Consider the following 21,053-nt stretch of genomic DNA (forward strand, 5'->3'; position numbering starts at 1 on the left):
AATATTGATTTTTTCCAGCTGTCAATCAAGTCTTCTTGGTAAGCGCATCAGCCAATCAGCGCTTAGGCAGCCGAATACACGCCGACCCCACGTGAAGCTGTATAGAATAGCATTAGCGACCTCTGCGTTACTATGTGTTTATTCAGCAATCAAATATTTGAGTCCAGGCTTTCCCCGAGGAAGAATGACGTGATGTTGTACATGAAGTCTAATTTTCGCATGATTTTCATATGTTCATGAAAGACACGAGAAATGTTTTTTTGTTACTAGAATTTTCTTAACTTTCCGTGAATAATAAAATCTGGAAATGATTTCGGATAACACGTTTGTTTATACGCATTTGAAAATAAGCAGTCTGCAAAATTAACCCATTGCCTGATCGCCAATGCAATGAAATTGCGGCTCTGGCAATAGAAAAATTGTCTATCAATCGCCTGATTTGCGATGAAAAAAATAATCTGAAGACAGGTTGGCAATAAACCGACAAATAATAAATTCACGAAAATTCGTTCACGTGCGCGATAATTTCAGAACGAATTTAATAGTCGGCATTCTGGAAATTTTCGGTACCGATTTTCCCCGGTATTTTATTTATTTATTTCCGATTTGTTAGCAGATGGTACAGACATGAACTGCAACTGACAAAATATCTTCGATAGTTTTCAAAAAAGTCAAATGTCCGCAATCTTGAACTATTTTAAGTGTTGATTAGCAACATAAAGTAGTGCAATAGCATATTGTAAAGCAATATGTTAACCAAATTATATATTGCTTACGTATTTAATTAGTAATTGGTTTTCATTTTCTGCAGTCAAACGATGTGCACAGATTATTTCTTCAGCAAAACACGAACATTTTTTCAGACATTCGTTTTCGGATACAGTATTTGTCGTCGATCATAATTTACATGTAACATTTTAAATTCAGTCGTTAATTTGTCATAATTACTAAATATGAACACTGTTACAGTGCTCTATTTTCTCAAATCGTGTCACGTGATTAACGCATGTTCAAATGGAATTCCCCCATCCCACAATTCAACTTGCGTAAAATGGCGGACGCTTGCGGACGTCAATATTGTCCGTATTTTGGTTTTGAAAATAGAAATCGTTATAATACTGGATTATCGGGTAATAGATAGAGTTAGAACATGTACGTATATTAAAATTTTAAAATGAAATCAGGACTTCAAAATTTATGTCTGGGACGTCCAAAATTTTAGGCTTGGAAGTCAGGACTTCCAACTTTTAAAAGCTAACGGAAGCGCTGTATATGCTCCCCATATATATATATATGGGGAGCATAAAAACAAAATCTAATAAACAACAAACACCATCAATATTTTGTTTTTTTTAACTCTCACAAAACAATGTCTCTTTCTTTCGTTGAATTTAAAATTTCTATATTCTTTATTTTTTGTTATTTACTGAGGTGTTAACAACCCTCTCGGCACAGCCGAATTAAAGCTGCTCATGTGTCGTGGGGAGGACGGTTCCTGTTTTTTGTACACAGATTGTTCATAAAGCCAATTAATTTTGGTCAATGGAAAACATCTGTGTGACTGATGACAACATTTATTTTGTTTGCTTATAATTTAGTATTATGACTCATTTCAGTAAATATTCAGGTTTAAAAACAAAACAAAAATTAAAATCATTGGCAAAATACACTGAAAACGGCTCAAATGATTGAACTTAATAACTTAATTATTTAATCAGAAAAATTAATGCATTAAATGCACCCACCTGATTGTTATTTCACTTAAAGTGCACTGTAAATTACATGTTTACCCAATAGACAGCCTTATGATGGAGTGTTGTGGTATTATAAAATGAATATTGACTAACGTGAGTGCACTCTTTAAGCCACAATACATGAAATGGTAGACAGTCAATATCTGCAGTAAAATCAAGCAGATTCCACATGATGTACATGTAATTGCAACAAGTGTGCAATTAAAATGATGAGGATCAGACTGGGGGACCAGCAGTTTTGCAAACAATGGTACAAAAAGACATATATACTGATGACCATGTTATCAGAATGATGCCTAATTCAGCCTTTCTAAAAACACAAATTTGGTTTGAAAAATACTTACGGGCTTTTGTTCCTGTTTTTGTGAAGCAGCCTCACCAAATTTTGTAAACAATTGAGTTCCAACTATTAGAAATAGTGAAAAAATGAGTCACGAATTTTCTACAATTGTGAACTTTGAGTCTCAACTTCTTGAAACAGGGTTTTCCCTTCCTTTTATTTGAACAGGCCAAATAAAAATTTGAACCGGCCAAGCAAGGCACTCCTGCTAGGGGGGTCCGGAGGCATGCCCCCCCGAAAAATTTTGAAAATCTAGACGCAAAATGGTGCATTTTGGGGGGGTTTGGACAGAAATTTTAGAGATGAAAATTACTTGTTTTTTTGTGTATCACTTATGGAATTTTTCTAATTTTTTAAAAAATTTGTGAGGGGAGTGCCAAATAATTATACTGTGCATAGTGTGCGATGAATTTTGAAACAAGTCAATAACTAAGCTACTGGTTATGCCAAAGCCAGTTCATGAGTTCTTTGACAAAGCTTGGTGGAATGAACTGTTGATAAAGAACCATATCATTGAAAAACATCTGTAATTTCTTTCATGCATTTTCATCGAGATTTTCATCAATACAAACCTTTCTGACGTTTTGAAGGCGCTGTCACACTGAAAAAATCTCTCAGGGTTCGTTTCATTTTGAGAAAACCATGTGGTTACGATTTTTGTAGTTATTTGCGTACTCAAAATAATCAGCCAATGAGAAGCGCCGTTTTGTAGTTATTTGCGTACTCAAAATAATCAGCCAATGAGAAGCGCCGTTATAAATTATACTTGTTCGGTAAAACGTACACACGGAAGTATAAAGAACATAAACAAAACGATGTTAAATCGATGTTTTCGCTTGTTTAATTTCGTCTTTTCTTAACTTTAACAATTACATCGATCAAAGTTGCAAAACCTCTCATTATTTTTTTTTGTTACCAGCATTTGAACCGGCCAGAAAATCGATTGAACCGGTCAATTTGGCCGGCGGCCGGTTCTTAGGGAAAACTCTGTGAAATTGTGAAAAATTGAGTCAAGAACTTCTTGAAATTGTGCGAATTTGAGTTGCTAATTTACCAAAATCGTGAAAAACAATTTCATTCCATTCTCACAAAAGGAAAAAAGCCCTGGGCATTTAACTGATTTCCATGAATACAACAAAAGGAGTTTGGATAACAGCTTTATATAAATATATAGATTGTAAAAAATATGCAAAGGCTTAGCTTATAACAGGTACATGTGTGCATTGCAAGTCACACAAGCTTTTATCTTATTGGGAAGTCAGGGTGTATTCTACCATTGGCAAAATTAGCCCATTGCTATGAATTAGCAAAGAAGAACATTGCCAAAACCAGGCTAATTCAGCGCAAAAACATTTTCAGTCAGGGGAAGCTGTGAACTGCCAATATGAAACAGAATATTCATTTTCTTAGGCATACAAAATGGATGCAGATACAAATATTGTGTGAGTAAAAGATATTATTTTACACCGATATGACAGTAAAACACTACTTTCAATAATAACATTTGGATGAATTATTTTTTAATACACAATCAATTTTCCATCCGGATATCAACAAACACAATGATTTATACTTGTAATAGCTATGTATACTAACAAATTCAAAAGTGTTTTTTTTTTCCACCCTAAGGCTTTTAAGGTAGGGGCTTTTAGATTTAGAAACATTGCATCATTTTTACTAGTAAAATTAACTAATTGGTATTGTTGTTTTTCTGCAAACAAATACTTGAAAATTTAGATTAACAAGAGATGTGTTTGTAAGAAACACAATGCCCCCTAATGCGCCGCTTTTTTTTTGGACCTTTGACCTTGAAGGATGACCTTGACCTTTCACCACTCAAAATGTGCAGCTCCATGAGATACACATGCATGCCAAATATCAAGTTGGTATGTTCAATATTTCAAAAGTTATTGCAAAACTTTTCTGTAAGGTTAAAGTTTTGGTGACAGAATGACGCAATGACAGACAGAAAGAAAGAAAGGCCAAAAACAATATACCCCCGATCTATTGATCCGGGGGCATAAAAATGTTTTCAATATTATATGTCCCTTAGGTTCAACCAAGAGCTGGACAGGGAAATCAACTGAATGTTGAAAGTTATCTTTTTTTGCTTTTTTTTTTTGGGGGGGGGGGGGGGGGGGGGGGAAACCTTCAATTGGGAATTTTAGAAAGTCATTTGGGATAAAGATATATCATTTATTAGTTTGAGAATAAGGCCAAATTTCAAGCCCAAATGTGACAAAAAACACAGAATATGTGTGTATTTGATCCAAGTGAATGTAGAAATAAGTTAAATTTATTGTGCAGCAGACAGATACCTTCAAATCACCATCTTTTTCAACTGTTGATCTATTTTTCATTACTGTCCTACTTCCGAGCCCGGACCGTTTCATGAATCTCGAACACCATCCCACAGAAGCTTTAAATCCTTCACATTTAGTTTGATATTTGGCTTCCTTGGACATTATCCTTGCCTTCTTTCGAATCTGGTTATTAGAAAGAGAAACTCCTTCTTTCCGCTGTTCAAGGATCCAGACTGTAAGGTCAGACTCCAATATTCCAAATGGAATTTCTCTCTGAACATGCCTTTTCTGATTGCTCGGGCCATTAAGGATCGATTCTTTTGCTTTGCGCCAATCACGCACGAGTTTTTCACTGACATCAAAAACCAAAGCTGTTGCACAATTGTTATTAGATTTCTCCGCTGCTTGTATAACACGAGCTTTGAAAGCATTGTTATAAGCTTGCCGCTTGCTTTTCTGAGAAGACATTTTTGTTTCATTTGAAGATATGTTTCTTATTTTAAATGTATTATTATTTATGGTATTCAGTGTTGAAAGTTCAAAACACTGGACAACACTTGACCCTGATATATATTGAAGAAAAAAAAAACAACGAGAAAAAAAATAACATGCAGATTTAGTCACTGATAATGTCTGAAGTCAGCATGGAACCTTGTGAAAAGGATACTTATGCTCCTTTGGTCATTGTTGGATCAGGTACTACTTAAATGTACCCTGGATGCTCTAAAGTGTTGTTTTTTCATTCAAAATAGGGTCCGGTAACCTAAGTTCAACCTTAGTAAATATAATACTACACTTGTATCCTCAATTTTGAAGCATTTTTTTAGCAAAACAACAACACTAATTTCCCAATTTTAGTCAAAACGCTGCGAATTTTCCCAATCTAAAGGGACCCGGCCCCATTCCCAAAACGGTGAAAACAAGAGATGTGTTTGTCAGAAACACAATACCCCCTATTGCGCTGCTTCAAATCCATATATTTGACATTTGACCTTGAAGGATGACCTTTACCTTTCACCACTCAAAATATGCAGCTCCATGAGAAGTAAGTAAGAGATTGAATGGAGAAATGATTTTTTTTTTTGACCTTTGACCTTGAAGGATGACCTTGACCTTTCACCACTCAAAATGTTCAGCTCCAGGAGATACACATGCATGCCAGATATCAAGTTGCTATCTTCAATATTTAACAAGAGATGTGTTTGTCAGAAACACAATGCCCCCGACTGCACCGCTTTGAATTCATATATTCGACCTTTGACCTTGAAGGATGACCTTGACCTTTCACCATTCAAAATGTGCAGCTCCATGAGATACACATGCATGCTAAATATCAAGTTGCTATCTTCAATATTGCAAAAGTTATGGGCAATGTTAAAGTTTTCAGACGGATGGACGGACGGACTGACTGAAGGACGGACGAACTGACTGACAAACAGACAGAGAGATGGACTGACGGACAGTTAAAGAGCTATATGCCACCCTTTAGGGACATAAAAAAGTTATGGTGAATGTTAAAGTTTTCGGACGGAGGGATGCCATATACTTGAGATTTGACCTTGAAGGATTACCTTGACCTTTCACCTTTCAAAATGTGCAGCTCCATGAGATACACATGCATGCAAAATATCAAGTTGCTATCTTCAATATTGAAAAAGTTATGGCCAATGTTAAAGTTTACGGACGGACGGACAGATGCCATATATTTGACATTTTACCTCAAAGGATGACCTTGACTTTCACCTTTCACCACTCAAAATGTTCAGCTCCATGAGATACACATGCAATATGTTAACAAGGGCTATTTGTAAAACATGCATGCCCCCCATATGGGCTGTCAGTTGTAGTGGCAGCCATTGTGTGAATACGTTTTTTGTCACTGTGACCTTGACCTTTGACCTAATGTAAGATATCATCCAGAAACCATTGTACTCTTTCGAGTCACTGTGACCTTGACCTTTGACCTAGTGACCTGAAAATCAATAGGGGTCATCTGCCAGTCATGACAGCGCACTCGACTATTCGAGTGCTTGACAGTATAACCTAAGCCATCATGGGGAAATTGTTCATATTCAATAATTTATTAGACGATCTTTCAAAAATAAAAAAAGGAAAAAAAAACATTTTTTTTGGGGGGGGGGGGGGTTGAGAAGGGGTATTATGTGGGGTGGGGTCATTTATTAGACATTCTTTCAAAAATAAAAAAAGGAAAAAAAAGAAAGGTAATTGATTAGATGTTAAAAAAATAAAAAATTGGGGGGGGGGGGGGGGGGTGAGGTTGGGGGGGGGGGGGATTCTGGGTTTGGGCGTGGGCTATTGTTTGGGTGGAATCCATTGTGGTATTCAGGTAAGTGTTGTTTTGTCAAAGTATTAATAAAATCTGATCATAAATAAAGAACTTATGGCAATTTAAGGAAAATGTTTAAGTATCTAAGTATAGAAGGGGCCATAATTCTGTCAAAATGCTTGATACAGTTGTCTGCTCTTGTTTATAGGTTGGGGTAATGTTGGTAAAGAAGTATGCAAAATATGAAAGCAATATGTCAAGGGACATTGAAAATATTTGGGGTAGTACGCAAACTTTAACATTTGCACGCTCACGCAAACGCCAACTCCAACGGCAACGCCGACGCCGGGGTTAGTAGGATAGCTCCACTATATATATTTCATATATAATAGTCGAGCTAAAAATGGCGGGCACCGGTTGAATATTTGCAACATTAAATTGAAAAATCTTTCGACAGTTGTTTAATGTTTATTAAGGTAAATACAAGTGATTTGATGCTCAAACATACACACAAAGGGAATTTCTATTTTGTTTATCTATAACTTTTGTTATTTCAAAGTGTTAAATTTCATATTTTCAGTATGCAATGATACTCAATTAATCAAATTGACAAATACTCATAGTTTCATACTATATAATGTCATGTCAAGTTGCTTAAGTGTTCTACTCAAGGATTTTATTGGTACTAGTCATGTTTTCAAAACTGTGTTCAAAGTTTAAGCAGTTCTAGTCAGTGTTTTGTTGTTTCAAAGTATTATATCTCATATTTTCAGTATGCAGTGATACTCAATTAATCAAATTGACAAATACTCATAGTTTAATACTATATAATGTCATGCCAGGTTGTCAGTATTACTTTAATTCATTGAAATTCATATTCGCGAATAAATATTTGTATTCGCAACCCTGTATTCGTAATACGTATCGTATTCGTCACCTAGTGTATTCCTTACAGCCCTTATTTACCCCGGTTATTGAAAATATGCTCAAACATACCCTGCCAAGTTTGATTCCCGCCAAAAATGTGATGTTAACCCTTAAAGCGCTGGAGCTGAATTTTAAAGGCCTTTGCAAACAGTTTGGATCCAGATGAGACGCCACAGAACGTGGCGTCTCATCTGGATCCAAACTGTTTGCTATTCTGATAGTATTCTTTGAAAAAAATCGAAGAAAATGCTAATTTTAGAAATTCAGCAGACGACATTTTAGCAGATGACAAATTACCCAGCATGCAAAGGGTTAAATGCGCTATGAAATACAAAACACAATTTTCTTTGAACAAAACCTGTCTCAACATTCTTATTTCAGTACAATATTATAGAGGCATTTTTACAAAATATTGACATAATATGAACATTATTAATTTGACCAGGTTACATTTAAGTATAATTAAGGGTACACAGGTACATTTTAGTAATACCCGAGCCGACAATGACCAAGGGAGCAATACTAGGTATACAACCTTACTTTATGAGATTGCTTTAATATAAAATGTGTTGATTGTTTGCCTTGGAACTATGTGTGTTTGATCACCATTTTGTCTATTTTTGTTGCATGACTAGCTGAATATGCAGGGTGGTAGGCTGACATGACAAGGAATTTGTTCATAATGTGTTAATCCTTGATGTAGAAAAATTTGAAATAAAATTAAAACAGATAAGTCCTAGCATAACTAAAAATGTAAAGCACGAAAAAATTCCAACATGACAAGTTAATTATGAAATAACTGAAAAGTGGTATACAAAGGGCTATACTAATGGGAAGATTGAACTTTACCGATACGCAGTTGTTCACCACTAGTGCGCATGCCCGAAACACATTTAGCAGGTGCGCGTTTTGTTGCTAAGAATAGGATAAAAAAAAATTGACCGCCATTTTGTTTTATTGAGTCGATCGAAAAAGCGGCCCCCGATACTAAGGAAATATATAGGATAAAAAGGATTTATAAAAGGATTTTACTTACTTAGTCATCAAAAAGATCGAGACTGGTGTCTGCGTTTTGATAATTTTCGCTTGACACCGGCTCGAGCGGCTGCTGACTCTGACTTTAAGGTACCTAAAAGCGTGCGACGGGCGCTTAGCAACAATAAAATTATACGCTTTTTAATTCCTTTTTTATGTACCGGTAAAGTTCAATTGTCCCATACTAATTACTGGTGTTTGTTCTTTACTTTTTACAGTTTCTGCATAAGTTGATTGCACAGCTCTAAATGCCCCCAATTAAAAAACCTTATAAAAAATCAAAACATATTTCATTGTACATTTGCAACATGCGTTTGCGCATTGGAAGTAAACAGAAGTGTTGCATGTAGTTTGAAACGGGACTACTCATTCGAGATGGAATTGTGTAACGCACCGGTATTGAGTCTTGAGTAGACATCAAATTAGTGACGATTTAATCAATGTACGCTCATATAGTAGTATTTGCAAATTACCGTTCAGTATAACATCACAAAATGATTTAAAGGTACATATGCAATCAAGATAGAGAAAGCAAAGCAATTGTAAGTTAACCTGACCTGTTCATTCGACATGCCTCGGACGAAGTTTCTCAAAATTGAAAGGAGTAGCCTAGCTTTAAGTTTCGAGTTTTCCTGCCAATTGCTTAAACTTCCACAGCATGCACAAAGTCATTTAAAGTCATCAGAAAAGTGTGATCGCGGGAAAAGAAACCCGAAAACCTTAAACACTTGAATATTATCGCCTATTTCCGCTGGCCTCGTTTCCGATTCTTGGCGCTTGTTGCATACACAGTTGCGTCCCATGATTGGCATATACTTCTATTTTTAGATGATAGAAACTGAAAGCAGTTTGGAAAGAGATACATTTTTGTTTACTTTTAATTAGTAATTGGTTCATATGAATCTTGATTGTTTTTCAAAACGACGTATGTTATGGAATATTTTATTTATTACACAATCTTTTAAAACTAGGGTCCCGTATGTCATCCTTCAGTGGCTGAAACAAAGACCTATCAATATACATATATATTGATTGGTCTTTCAAAGTTTGGCTGAAAGAACGGTCTCCAATTTAGCAATTTAAACAAAAGATTCGACTATTTATGGCAAATAATCTTTCTGATCTAACCAAAATGATGAATCAAAATATAGGGAAAAAAACATACAACTTTAATTCTATTGCGTGCTAGAACAGCTTTAAATGGATCTTTTCACGGTTTGGTATATTGACAAAATTGAAAAAAGTTGTTTCAGATTCGCAAATTTTCGTTTTAGCTATGATATTTGCGAGGAAACAGTATTACTGAACATTTACCATAGTCCAATATAGCCATTATATGTATCTTTTGACGATTTGAAAACCTAAAAATTATAAAGCGTTGCAACGCGAAACGATTGAATAATTTGGAGAGTTCTGTTGTTGTCGTTTAAATTTACGAAACAACGAAGATTGCTTATGTAAGGTATAAAATACTTAAACTGCGTATATCCGGCGGAATTGTCGAGAGGACTAATGCGTTTTTACTTCAGACTTACTCCAGGACTCCGGGGGTCACTGGTTCGAGCCCTGGTACCGGCTACTTTTTTCCTTTTTTTAATTTTATTCTTGATATTTTACTTGAGCTTTTAAGATCCAATGTTTACATTTATCAATATAAAGCATTTAATGACAAACTTCAAAATATGCCAAAATCTGTGAAAATGCCCCTTTAAGATGTGTCTGACGAACGGTTACATACAACTAATTTAGTTTGAATCAGCATTCTGACGTACCCGGTAACTTAAAATCCACGAGGAATTGGATGTCTGTGTTTGTTTGATTAGTTTTGTTTTATATGTTTGATTAATTTTAGATATTAAAAATAGACAAATTTATTCATAATTTATAGAGAAGCTTCATGTATTTAAAACAAAAACAATAAAAATCAAATCATTTTCTTTTGATATGCTCGCTTGCTGACAATACATCAGACCTAATCCATTTGTTTCATATAAAGCTGATATGTAATAGAAGTATAAGGATATACATATAAAATATGTTGTTTTTCGTTCAATAATGTTAAAGTCTTCCATCAGTACACTGCGACTGTTATTGCGTCAGTTGAAAGATAATAGCATTATACCAATCAGCTGAGAGAAAATATCAAATAATAAATTACAAATCACTGAGTATATCGCACCGTGATTTAACACACTTTCTTGTTCAAGGATTAACGAGCCTGGTTAAACTTAACGGCGAAAGCGTCTTTATTCCTAGCTATTTTTTTTTTGCTTTTTTTAAATCTAATAACTTGATGCATGTTTCTGATGTGACAGCTGTGCACACTTCATAAATACTTATCAATGTATGTTTACTGTTCATTTGCTAACTTATTTTTGTTTCAGTAATTGATTTTGCCAAAGACCTATAGGTCTTTGATTTTGCATTTATTGTTGTTGCTTTTTTGTTAAACGAGGTTCGTAAAATGGTAAAAAAGTCATTAAATGCACTTATGCATAATCTGATATTTAATGGGCGTTAACTCAGCCATGTCTCTTGTATGTTGTTTCCTCTAAAGCAGACTAATCGAACTAAAATGTGTTGAACGTCACGACTCCACTAAATATCTTGTATAGCTTATTTTGACATTAAATTAGCATATAATCGCATTTATGTATGGTACAGCGAAAACGAATTATAATGATCCGTATATAACTCCATTCGAAAACACTTAAAATCACCTAACCGTTAATCACTCAATTGTTGCAGGGACCTATACAAACAATAGGTTTATATAGGTTCCTGATTGTTGCTGGTCAAGCAATATTAATCGGTTGGTAATATATGTATGTGTTCAACAAAAACTTGTGGCATTGTCGCTAAAATTCATGAAAGCTGTGTGAAATCCTTGCCTTTTTTTTTTATCAAACTATGAGTGTAAAAAATGTTGTGCACGTTGAAAAAAATAACGTGTAAAAATCGTTTACTAGGAATCGCAAGAAATGTACATCCACTTTCACTTTCACGACTGTAAAAACCATCTCCTGGACACTCTTTGCTGAATTTGTAAGCCTGTCTGCCTAACGGACCTCGTGGTGATAGTAAAATCATTTGACAACCAAAAGGAGTAAATTAGAGATCTACTAAAACTCACGCAAGAACTAAAATTGAATCGACAAATGCCGATGCATTACAAGAATGCGAATGCAACGACATTATATGTTTCAATAGTTTTCCTGCTAAATTGAATGTATGATTAAAATTGACCCGTTTCGCTAATATTTTCTCGAAAAATCGAGTGAATCAAAGCAATAATTGATTGAAGGTGTTGGCACTGTAATTTCGCAGAAAGTTAGCTTTGAATTTCGTAAAATACGAAATTCCATTTCAGGGTATTCATATTTTATAAGAATGTTTTTGTTCCTACATGTGTATCCATTAAGAGACGTTTTAACAGATTTTGGTTTAAATGCTTTATATTTATAAATTTAAACATTGGAACTAAATTGCCTCAGTAAAAAAAAAACAATCACACTAAAGAAAGCAAAAAGTAAGCCTCAACTGGGCTGCAACAAATGACCCTTGGAGAAAAAGTCCAGCGCTGAAAACACTGGAACATTCATGCTTACATAGTTTTTTTTGTGTATTTTACACTTTATATAGGAAAACCTTCTTTGTCATGTTTTTAAATCGTCAAACGACGCTTATACTGGATATTTTCGAGCATAGTAATGGTTCAGTATTATTGTTTCCTCGCAAATATTATAAATACAACGAACATTTAAAAATCTGAAACATTTTTTTTTCATTTTTAGTCAATTTACCAAAACGTGAAAAGCTATATGTCACTTTAAGCATCATGTTCCAATGACAGAATAATAAAGCGTTTAAAGTTTAAAATAATTACATGGATGCAAGGCATGAAAGAGACGCAAATAAACAGTTTTTATTAAAACAAAATGAAACGTTCTCACATCTGCAAATAAATGATCAAGACAAAGTAATTTATCACGTTTATTATTATTATATAATAAGAACAATGTTTCCTTTGTATTTGTCGACAAAGAAATATGTCTCATTTCAGTACATAAGGCTCGTGATGGTCAGCTTTTTGAATATATATTTCTTAATAATTTGATATATTTCTCTTAACAAGTTAACACGTGATAATGCAAAGTATTCGATTAAAACGTTATTCTGTAGAACACAGGCATCATTCAGTCTCAGCTCAAATCACGGGGGCACGCGTATACGGGAGCTTACCGCGTTTAAGTGAGAAAGTTGTTGCAAAACTTCAAAGATGGCGTCGTTTGTTGCATTTTCTTAAAGGAAGGGAGGAAATTTTCACCCGGTAAGCCCCTTTGTATTTATAATTATTTTAAATGAATACGCCGTTTCGGCTCTCCGGTGTGTGTGCTTCCCTTGGTTTTTTGTTTCAAGATCGTAGACGTCGGGATAAAAAAGTTACTGAAGGAAAACCGTCCACAAATCTGTTGTCTACTTACGGGACGTTCGAGAAATTGGATGTACAAATATCATTTTCTCTTATTATACACAGTATTGAAACACATGAACAGTAAAATATAAATAAAATCATGATTATTTCATTTTACCGACGCCGTTTTATCACTGATAATTAATTTATTGGCAAACATTATTGGTTTAACCCCCTTATTTGGAACTGGCTTCCTTTTAAGCACATTTTGGGACCTGACTTCCAAATGACAAACAGCTCTTTCATATGTAAAAGAGCTTGACATGATATACCTACCCATCTTAAATAAAGTGTATATGTTTACTTCAATATTATAGTTTTATAGCATGTTACGTGGTGCAATATAAGTGTTTTCTTAATCACGTTACTAACTGTAGAATAATAATAATGCTGTTCGAAAAACCTGCCGACCAATTGAATCAATTCACCTATTTTCAAGAAGATGGGTTGTGTGGTGGCTGATGTACGAGATAATAGAACGTTTATCTTTCAGTAATATTATAATTAATTCCATGTATTTTATGACGTGTCGACCTTATTCTGCTATGAACTTTTTTTAACCATACTTTACTGTCTTTTCAGATGATGCAGGTTAAAGGGCGAAAATAAGTGCATCTTTCGTTGCAGTATATGTAATCAGGAATTTTACATCAGGGGAGGATTGAGATATCATGCCCCATTCATGGACCACATGAGTTTAAATGTAGAATATGCAAGAAAGAATTATTCAACAGAGCCGGACTAAAACAACAAATAAAAAACACGAACATAACAAAACGTGTACAGCTGATGTTTGTAGTGTTTTTGTTTTATTTATAAAGTCTTCATAGACACGTCTGACATATAATTGCTATGAGTGCTACTTACTTACACGTTTTATTCCGTATATGTCATGACGCTAGTTTCTCACTTTGTTATGAAAATAAACCATTACCTGCGTTAGTTCATTTCTTCCTACGATGTCTCTGCATAAATTTTCAATTGTATTCAGCACTTACATACATGATAAAAAAAGATTTGGGTCGGATTTAATTCGTTATGCATTTGACATATTAACATTACTAACGATTAGAAGGCAATATGAGGAACAAACGAAATCATCTTTCTAAGTGAACCAATACTTTATTCCCTCAATACAACAATCATAAATAATATGTATTCACATAGGTATAAAAGAGAAAAAAACATACATGTATAAAAATTATATTGATCACTTCTACTGAAATCATATCGTGTATTGCATTTGCACAAATCTTTCTATCCACTACAAATTCACTTTTTGCGATTATAATATAGTGACCAACTCAGAACTGGTTTAAAAGAAGGTCGTCCAAAATGTGTCGCATCAAAGTCACATACATGTATCAATATCGTTATGGTAAAACGCGTCAAATGTCATTGTATTAAATAAACAATTCATATTTAAGTATCATAAAAAACATCCACCGATATGCATCTTCTAAGCAGATGTCAGGCATTCCAAATTGCTTCATGTATTCCGAATCGCAACAATGGCAGTATTTGGTTACATCAACCTTATACTAGTATCAAACCGGCTTTACCCTCTTCTGTTTTTCATTACACTTTTATTGCACGTATATGTGATTGTTTGGCAAGGTACTTCGACGTAATCTTTTTTTGTTTGATTGGTGGGTTTTCATGTACCTATCGCATTCTAGAGCGGTACACACTTCGTTACGCCGTCTTTTTTAATCTTGGCATCCTCAACATATATAACTGGCGTCTAGATATCTGGGAATAGTAAGCATAGTATTCCGTTGGATGCATATTCAAACATAAGTATGTCCATATGTGTTAAAATAAACAGGTAAGAATTACACTGTGTTTATAATACCGTCGAATGTCTTATATTACACACACTAAATGTTAGCGTTAAGTACGCGATAAAACATATAATAATACAAATTAATAATTAAACAATTAATAGAAAAAAGAAAACTCTTGATTTCTTCAAGTGAAAATGTTTTCCAAGACATTCGCACCAATGCGGAATTCATTCACGAAAGTTATTTCGGATAAAACCTTGTAACATAGGAAAGAGCTGTTAATCAATTGGAAGTCAGGTCCCAAAATGTGCTTAAAAGGAAGTTATGTTCCAAAAATGGGGGTTAACCCGTTACAATTCGGCATTAAATGAATTAATAGACATAACAACGCGTCGAGATAATCAAATATTCGTGATTTATGTTATATTTTACTGTACACATGCACAAATACTGTTTATTATGAGAGAAAATGAAATTCGAACATCCAACATCTCGAAGGTCAAGAAATTAAACAACAAATTTGTCGACGGTTTTGCTTCAATAACTTTTTTATTCCGACGTCTACGGTTTTGAAACAAAAAAACGAGGGGAGCACAAACACCGTAGAACCGAAAGGGCTTATTCATTTAAATGAAATATAAATATAAACTGGCTTACCGGGTGAAAATATCCGCTACTCCTTCACGAAAAACACTTAAACGACGCCATCTTTGAAGTTTTGCAACAACTTTCTCACTTAAACGCGGTAAGCTCCCGTATACGCGTGCCCCCCTGTCAAATACTTCGGTCGGACTTAAAGGGGCCTTTTCACGTTTGGGTAAATTGACAAAATTGAAAAAAGTTGTTTCAGATTCGCAAAATTTCGTTTTAGTTATGCTATTTGTGAGAAACAGTAATACTGAACAGTTACCATGCTCTAAAATAACAATTATATGCATCTTATGACGATTTAAAAACCCGAAAATTATAAAGCGTTGCAACGCGAAACGATTTAATAATTTGGAGAGTTCTGTTGTTGTTATATTTTGTGAAACTCTTCGGATTGGTTATATGAAGTATAAAAATACATCTTTCGTTCCATCCGGAAGGATGGCCGAGTGGTCTAAGTGGGAGACTTTTTACACCAGGACTCCAGGGGTCAGTGGTTCGAGCACTGCTGAGGGTTACCATTTTCTTTTTTTTTAAATTTTATTCTTGATTTTTACTGGAGCTTTTTATATGCGATGGTAGCATTTATAAATATAAAGCATTTAATAACAAACTACAAAACATGCCAAAATCTGTGAAAATGCCCCTTTAAAGTAATTATTAATTAAAAATTATGAAACTGGTTTAGTCACAACTTTAACGACTCCCATGGTGCATGCCGCTGTGTCTCCATTTCAAATCAGGAACTATGGGGGTGTTTCAATGTATAGTTCATTCACAGTGACATGTCTTACATTCGCACACATTTGACTTGCACATACTATTCTTATTCGTCTTCGCAAGGTGTGATGTGATGCTAATATAAGGTGCAACGAGTAATTGAAGGTCGTCGGTAAATTAATAAGTGGTCACTTTTACAAATATGTTAGTCTGAACGAGTCTCGGTTGTTAAGTTGAGTGATACACCTCCAATGTCTATGACTGGAAAGTTTAACATGAATATGATTACCATAAATATATAGGTCAGATAATACCCTATCGCTCGGACAAATTATAAAGTTTGGTACGGATCAAAAAGAGACTGTTCCTCAAATGTTAATTTTGCTTAATGGTTCATTTGTTTGATTAAGTGCACGCTAAGGATTGTGGATTTGTCTAGTAAAGACGTTTCGCATGTTCCATTATAAGATACTGTTTCAATCAATCGAAAAACGTGTAACCAGTCTACAATAATTTCATGCACTTAAGGTTCATGGGGGGGGATAAAATTCATTAAAACTTCGCTTTTGTTTTTCTTCATTCAATGTGGTACAATATGGTCAAACTATATATCATTTTAAAGCTTAAGACGGATAGAATAACATAAACATATTTTTGACATTCAATATTTGTGTGCTTTATTCATATTTTGGTTAAAAACCAATACATTTTTACACTAATTTACAAAATCTCAATCTAAAGTTAGGAAGGATATGCACTACCTTAAGTTGAATAAATACAAAGCTATATACATATACAAGGTCAAGTTAGCAACATTTCACAGAAAATTATTGTCATAAGACAACAAATGAGTTTTTATTCAACTGCCTTTTTTGGATAAATTTCCTTAACAAAGTTCTAAAAATTACTAAAACGTAACTACTTTTTAAAAATCCAGGTATGGTGGATAATAAGAGTCACAATTCTATTTCAAAGGCTTAACAATTTTGTTATTTACCTCTCAACCAAATTGCAAATTTTAAACCATCTCAAATTGAAATAGATTGCAGACGACATATAAAATTGTAAAGGAATATAAAGAAATAAAGAAATTGGCAAACCGATTGATTTTATATTTCGATTCCTTCTACCCATTTTGAAAGCGTGGCCATCGCTGTGCTCCGTAGAAAAACGTGCAAAACAAATCGGTCGAAACCACGTGCAGTGGTGAGAAAACCGGGTATGTGTATACACATACCTGAGAAAACACATATCTTATTTTGACAGTTGGGTGGCAACTAGTAAAACAACTATTAACATTAATCAGCAAGAGATCGCACTAACTAACAGAAATGACCACGTAAAGATATCATCACTTACCCTATTTCAAATATTTTCCAGCTGAAAATTGTCCCCCACACGTCTTTTTTAGTTTATTTGTATTGTTTTTCTGGAGCCGAAGTGCATCTCATAGAATATCCATCCAACTTCCGTTGTTTTCACTTTCGTTATTAAAAACTCCGTTTAAAAGAATTATTTCTACTTTTATATTGTTAAAGCGATGTATTATTATGTATTATCATTAAAATAGTATACCGTGATGAATTGAACGGAGTTACGTATCGATCTTTCTGTCAGTCTGTAAGCGTACTATTTTATGCGCAATAATATAAGTAATGTGATTCGACAACGATTGTAAACATTGGTGAAATGCTTCTTACATAGTTATTCTTTTGAGTGTTTATGAGGTCTGATCGTGCAGTTTGCAAACATCAACGGAAAGAGTACAATCCAATGCATTTGTCATCGTCAACCGTTTGGAATGTCAATCAGGCGATGAGTGAGTTTTTAGCATGTTTCTTTCTATTTTATTAATTTAAAAATGGCTGCCCCCATGGTGATGAAATGACATGTGTTCGAGTTTTGATATTTCTAGATATGTAAACTTTTTTTACTATTTAAGCGTAACTTGCCCTCGTCAATGTCGATATTAATCACTAGTTATATAATTTTCCGCCGAAATACGTGGAATAAACATGATTCAGATTTTTGAAAATAATGTATATTTTATTGTTAAAATCGCGTTGTATTTTGATTGATTTTGTGGATGTTATGATACGTTGATGTACAAAATTGGTAGCAGTTTGAAGGAAAAACATCCTTTAAAGCATATATGTATACATTTTCAATGTGGCACTCTTCCTTTAGTCAAATTTGAGTTCAATGCTAGGGGTCCCACATTTTTCAAATTGAAGCCTCTACATGAACCTTAATACGCCAAATAATCCATTGATAATTGTTTTGCATTCATCGTCCATTTAAATAAGTGTCTTGAAATCCAGTGACACTAATATGACCCCATATTTATATGTCTTCCAACTGATTTTTTTCTACATTATTTAAATCTTCCGAACAGCATGTCAAAATGTATTCGCTCGTAGCGAGTAGTTTTGAAAATAATATACTGTATGATATGTAAGAATAAAGAATATTACTATAAATTACAGTTTTAATAATAACATTGTTATGACTTTATTTTATTAGCTCATCTATTTTTCGAAAAAAAAAATGAGCTATTGTCATCACCTTGGCGTCGGCGTCAGCGTCGGCGTCCGGTTAAGTTTTGTGTTTAGGTCCACTTTTCTCAGAAAGTATCAATGCTATTGCATTCAAACTTGGTACACTTACTTACTATCATGAGAGGACTCGGCAGGCAAAGTTGGATAACTCTGGCGTGCATTTTCACAGAATTATGTGCCCTTTTTATACTTAGAAAATTGAAAATTTGGTAAAGTTTTGTGTTTAGGTCCACTTTATTCCTAAAGTATCAAAGCTTTTGCTTTCATACTTGCGACACTTACTAACTATCATAAGGGGATTTTGCAGGCAAATTTATTTAACTCTGACTGGCATTTTGACATAATTATGGCCCCTTTATACTTAGAAAATTGAACATTTCGTTAAGTTTTGTGTTTTGGGCCGCTTTACTCCTAAAGTATCATAGCTATTGCTTTCAGACTTGGAACACTCACAAACTATCATAAGGGGACTGTACGGAACAAGTTGCATAAATCTGGTTTTCATTTTGACGGAATTATGGCCCTTTTTTGACTTAGTAACGTTGAATATATGGTTAAATTTTGTGATTACATCCACTTTACTTCTAAAGTATCAAGGCGATTGCTTTCAAACTTCAAATACTTTCATACTATCATGAGGGTACTGTACCTGGCAAGTTGAATTTTACCTTGACCTTTGAATGACCTTGGCTCTCAGGGTCAAATAAATAAATTTTGCAAAATTTGTCATGACTTCGTTATTTATGATCAAATTTTATTGATACTTTGTCAAAACAACTCTTACATGACATACTACAATAGACTCCACCCAAACCATCCCCCATGCCCCCCGAATCCCCCCCCCCAAAAAAAAACACAAAAAAAACAATAAATAATATTTTTATTTTGTTTTTGCATTTTTATTTCTTATTTTTGGAAGATAATGTAATAAATGACCACACTCCCACACTATACACCCCTCTCCACCCCACCCATTCATCATTTTTTATTGAAGTATTGAGATATTTCTCTTCACCTTTAAAAAGAAAAATAGATGAGCGGTCTGCACCCGCAAGGCGGTGCTCTTGTTAATATATATATATATATATATAAACGACGACATAATGGCGCCTAAATCAAATAATTGGTATGCCTAACGCATGTTATTTGACAATGATTTCCAGTACTTAAATTTAAAACAAAATCAAAACAAACAACGACATACCTGACAGTTGATAAAACCATCCATGCAATTATCCGAACAAAGGTATTTTTGCATTTTATGAGATCGATATAAAATACAAAATGATTATGAGCAAAAATCTATCAATAAACGAAGATTGGAATCATCAAGGCAAGTCTGCGGGAGATCTCGTGGATATTATCTTGCGGCCCTCTGTCACCTTATCACGTGTGTCAGCGTGAACACCTACTTTATTCCATGTGTTGTTGAATTTCATAGTTTATTTACAGGTCCCGTTGCGTCTGCAACTGCATATACGGGATGACCTCCCCATGCAGTGGTCTTTCAGGGGATATTCTTGACTAGAAGCCAAAGTAGGTCACATTTTCTACAGTTACCCGGATATTATCCAACGATATGAGCCGTGCTCGGTGAAAAGGGGGTTAAATGCAAGTGCATTAAGTGTCATCCCTGATTAGTCTTTGCAGTTTGCACAGGCTAATCAGGGAGGACACTTTCCTCTTTTATGATATATTCTGTTGAAAGAAAGTCTCTTCTTAGCAAAAAATCAGTTTTGGTGGAAAGTTTCATCCCTGATTAGCTGGAATGACACTTTACGCACATGCATTAAACTCTCTTTTCACAGAGCTTGGCTCATATAGTTTTGATCCTAATCCAAGTTCTATCAATAAACATTGATAGATGTGCGTCCCAATGGAGGAGACCACGGTGGCCAGTGATCCGGACATAAGCCCCCAAGGACATAGCCCCCAAATGAAAATGTGGACAATTGCCCCCAGTAGAAATGACAGGTAAGACATAAGCCCCCCCCCCCCCAGTGCTTATTTTGCAACTGGACATTTGCCCCCAGTGCTTATATCATATGTTGTTTCAGTGAGTAATACTAGTATCTCTGTTTTATATGTTCAGTTTTACTTCTTCATTATTTTTATCGAGTGCACCGGGATTGTCTCCCATATGGCCATCGCCCACAGAGAGACGTGTTAGTTGGTTACGGGGGATAGTGCAAGATACAGGAGACACCCCGTTCCAGAGGT

At 34.5% G+C, this 21,053-nt stretch overlaps 2 protein-coding genes across 6 annotated transcripts in view; one reads left to right on the forward strand and one right to left on the reverse strand.

Annotated features, from left to right (window-relative positions):
* The window catches only part of LOC127851818 (zinc finger MYM-type protein 4-like), a 74,932-nt gene extending 65,497 nt beyond the window's left edge, over positions 1-9,435 (reverse strand). The window contains exon 1 of one of the 2 annotated variants that reach the window (XM_052385730.1): positions 9,204-9,435. In XM_052385730.1, the coding sequence (XP_052241690.1) occupies positions 9,204-9,218 (15 nt within the window). In that variant the 5' untranslated portion in view covers positions 9,219-9,435. Of the gene's footprint in view, positions 1-4,412; positions 4,935-9,203 lie in introns of those variants that run through there. The other variant, XM_052385728.1, reaches the window with a different exon arrangement.
* LOC127851849 (bcl-2 homologous antagonist/killer-like) overlaps positions 1-21,053 on the forward strand; it is a 236,465-nt gene that overhangs the window by 132,473 nt on the left and 82,939 nt on the right. The window lies entirely within an intron of this gene.

Source organism: Dreissena polymorpha, chromosome 11 (genome assembly GCF_020536995.1).
Source record: "Dreissena polymorpha isolate Duluth1 chromosome 11, UMN_Dpol_1.0, whole genome shotgun sequence".
NCBI lineage: Eukaryota > Metazoa > Mollusca > Bivalvia > Myida > Dreissenidae > Dreissena > Dreissena polymorpha.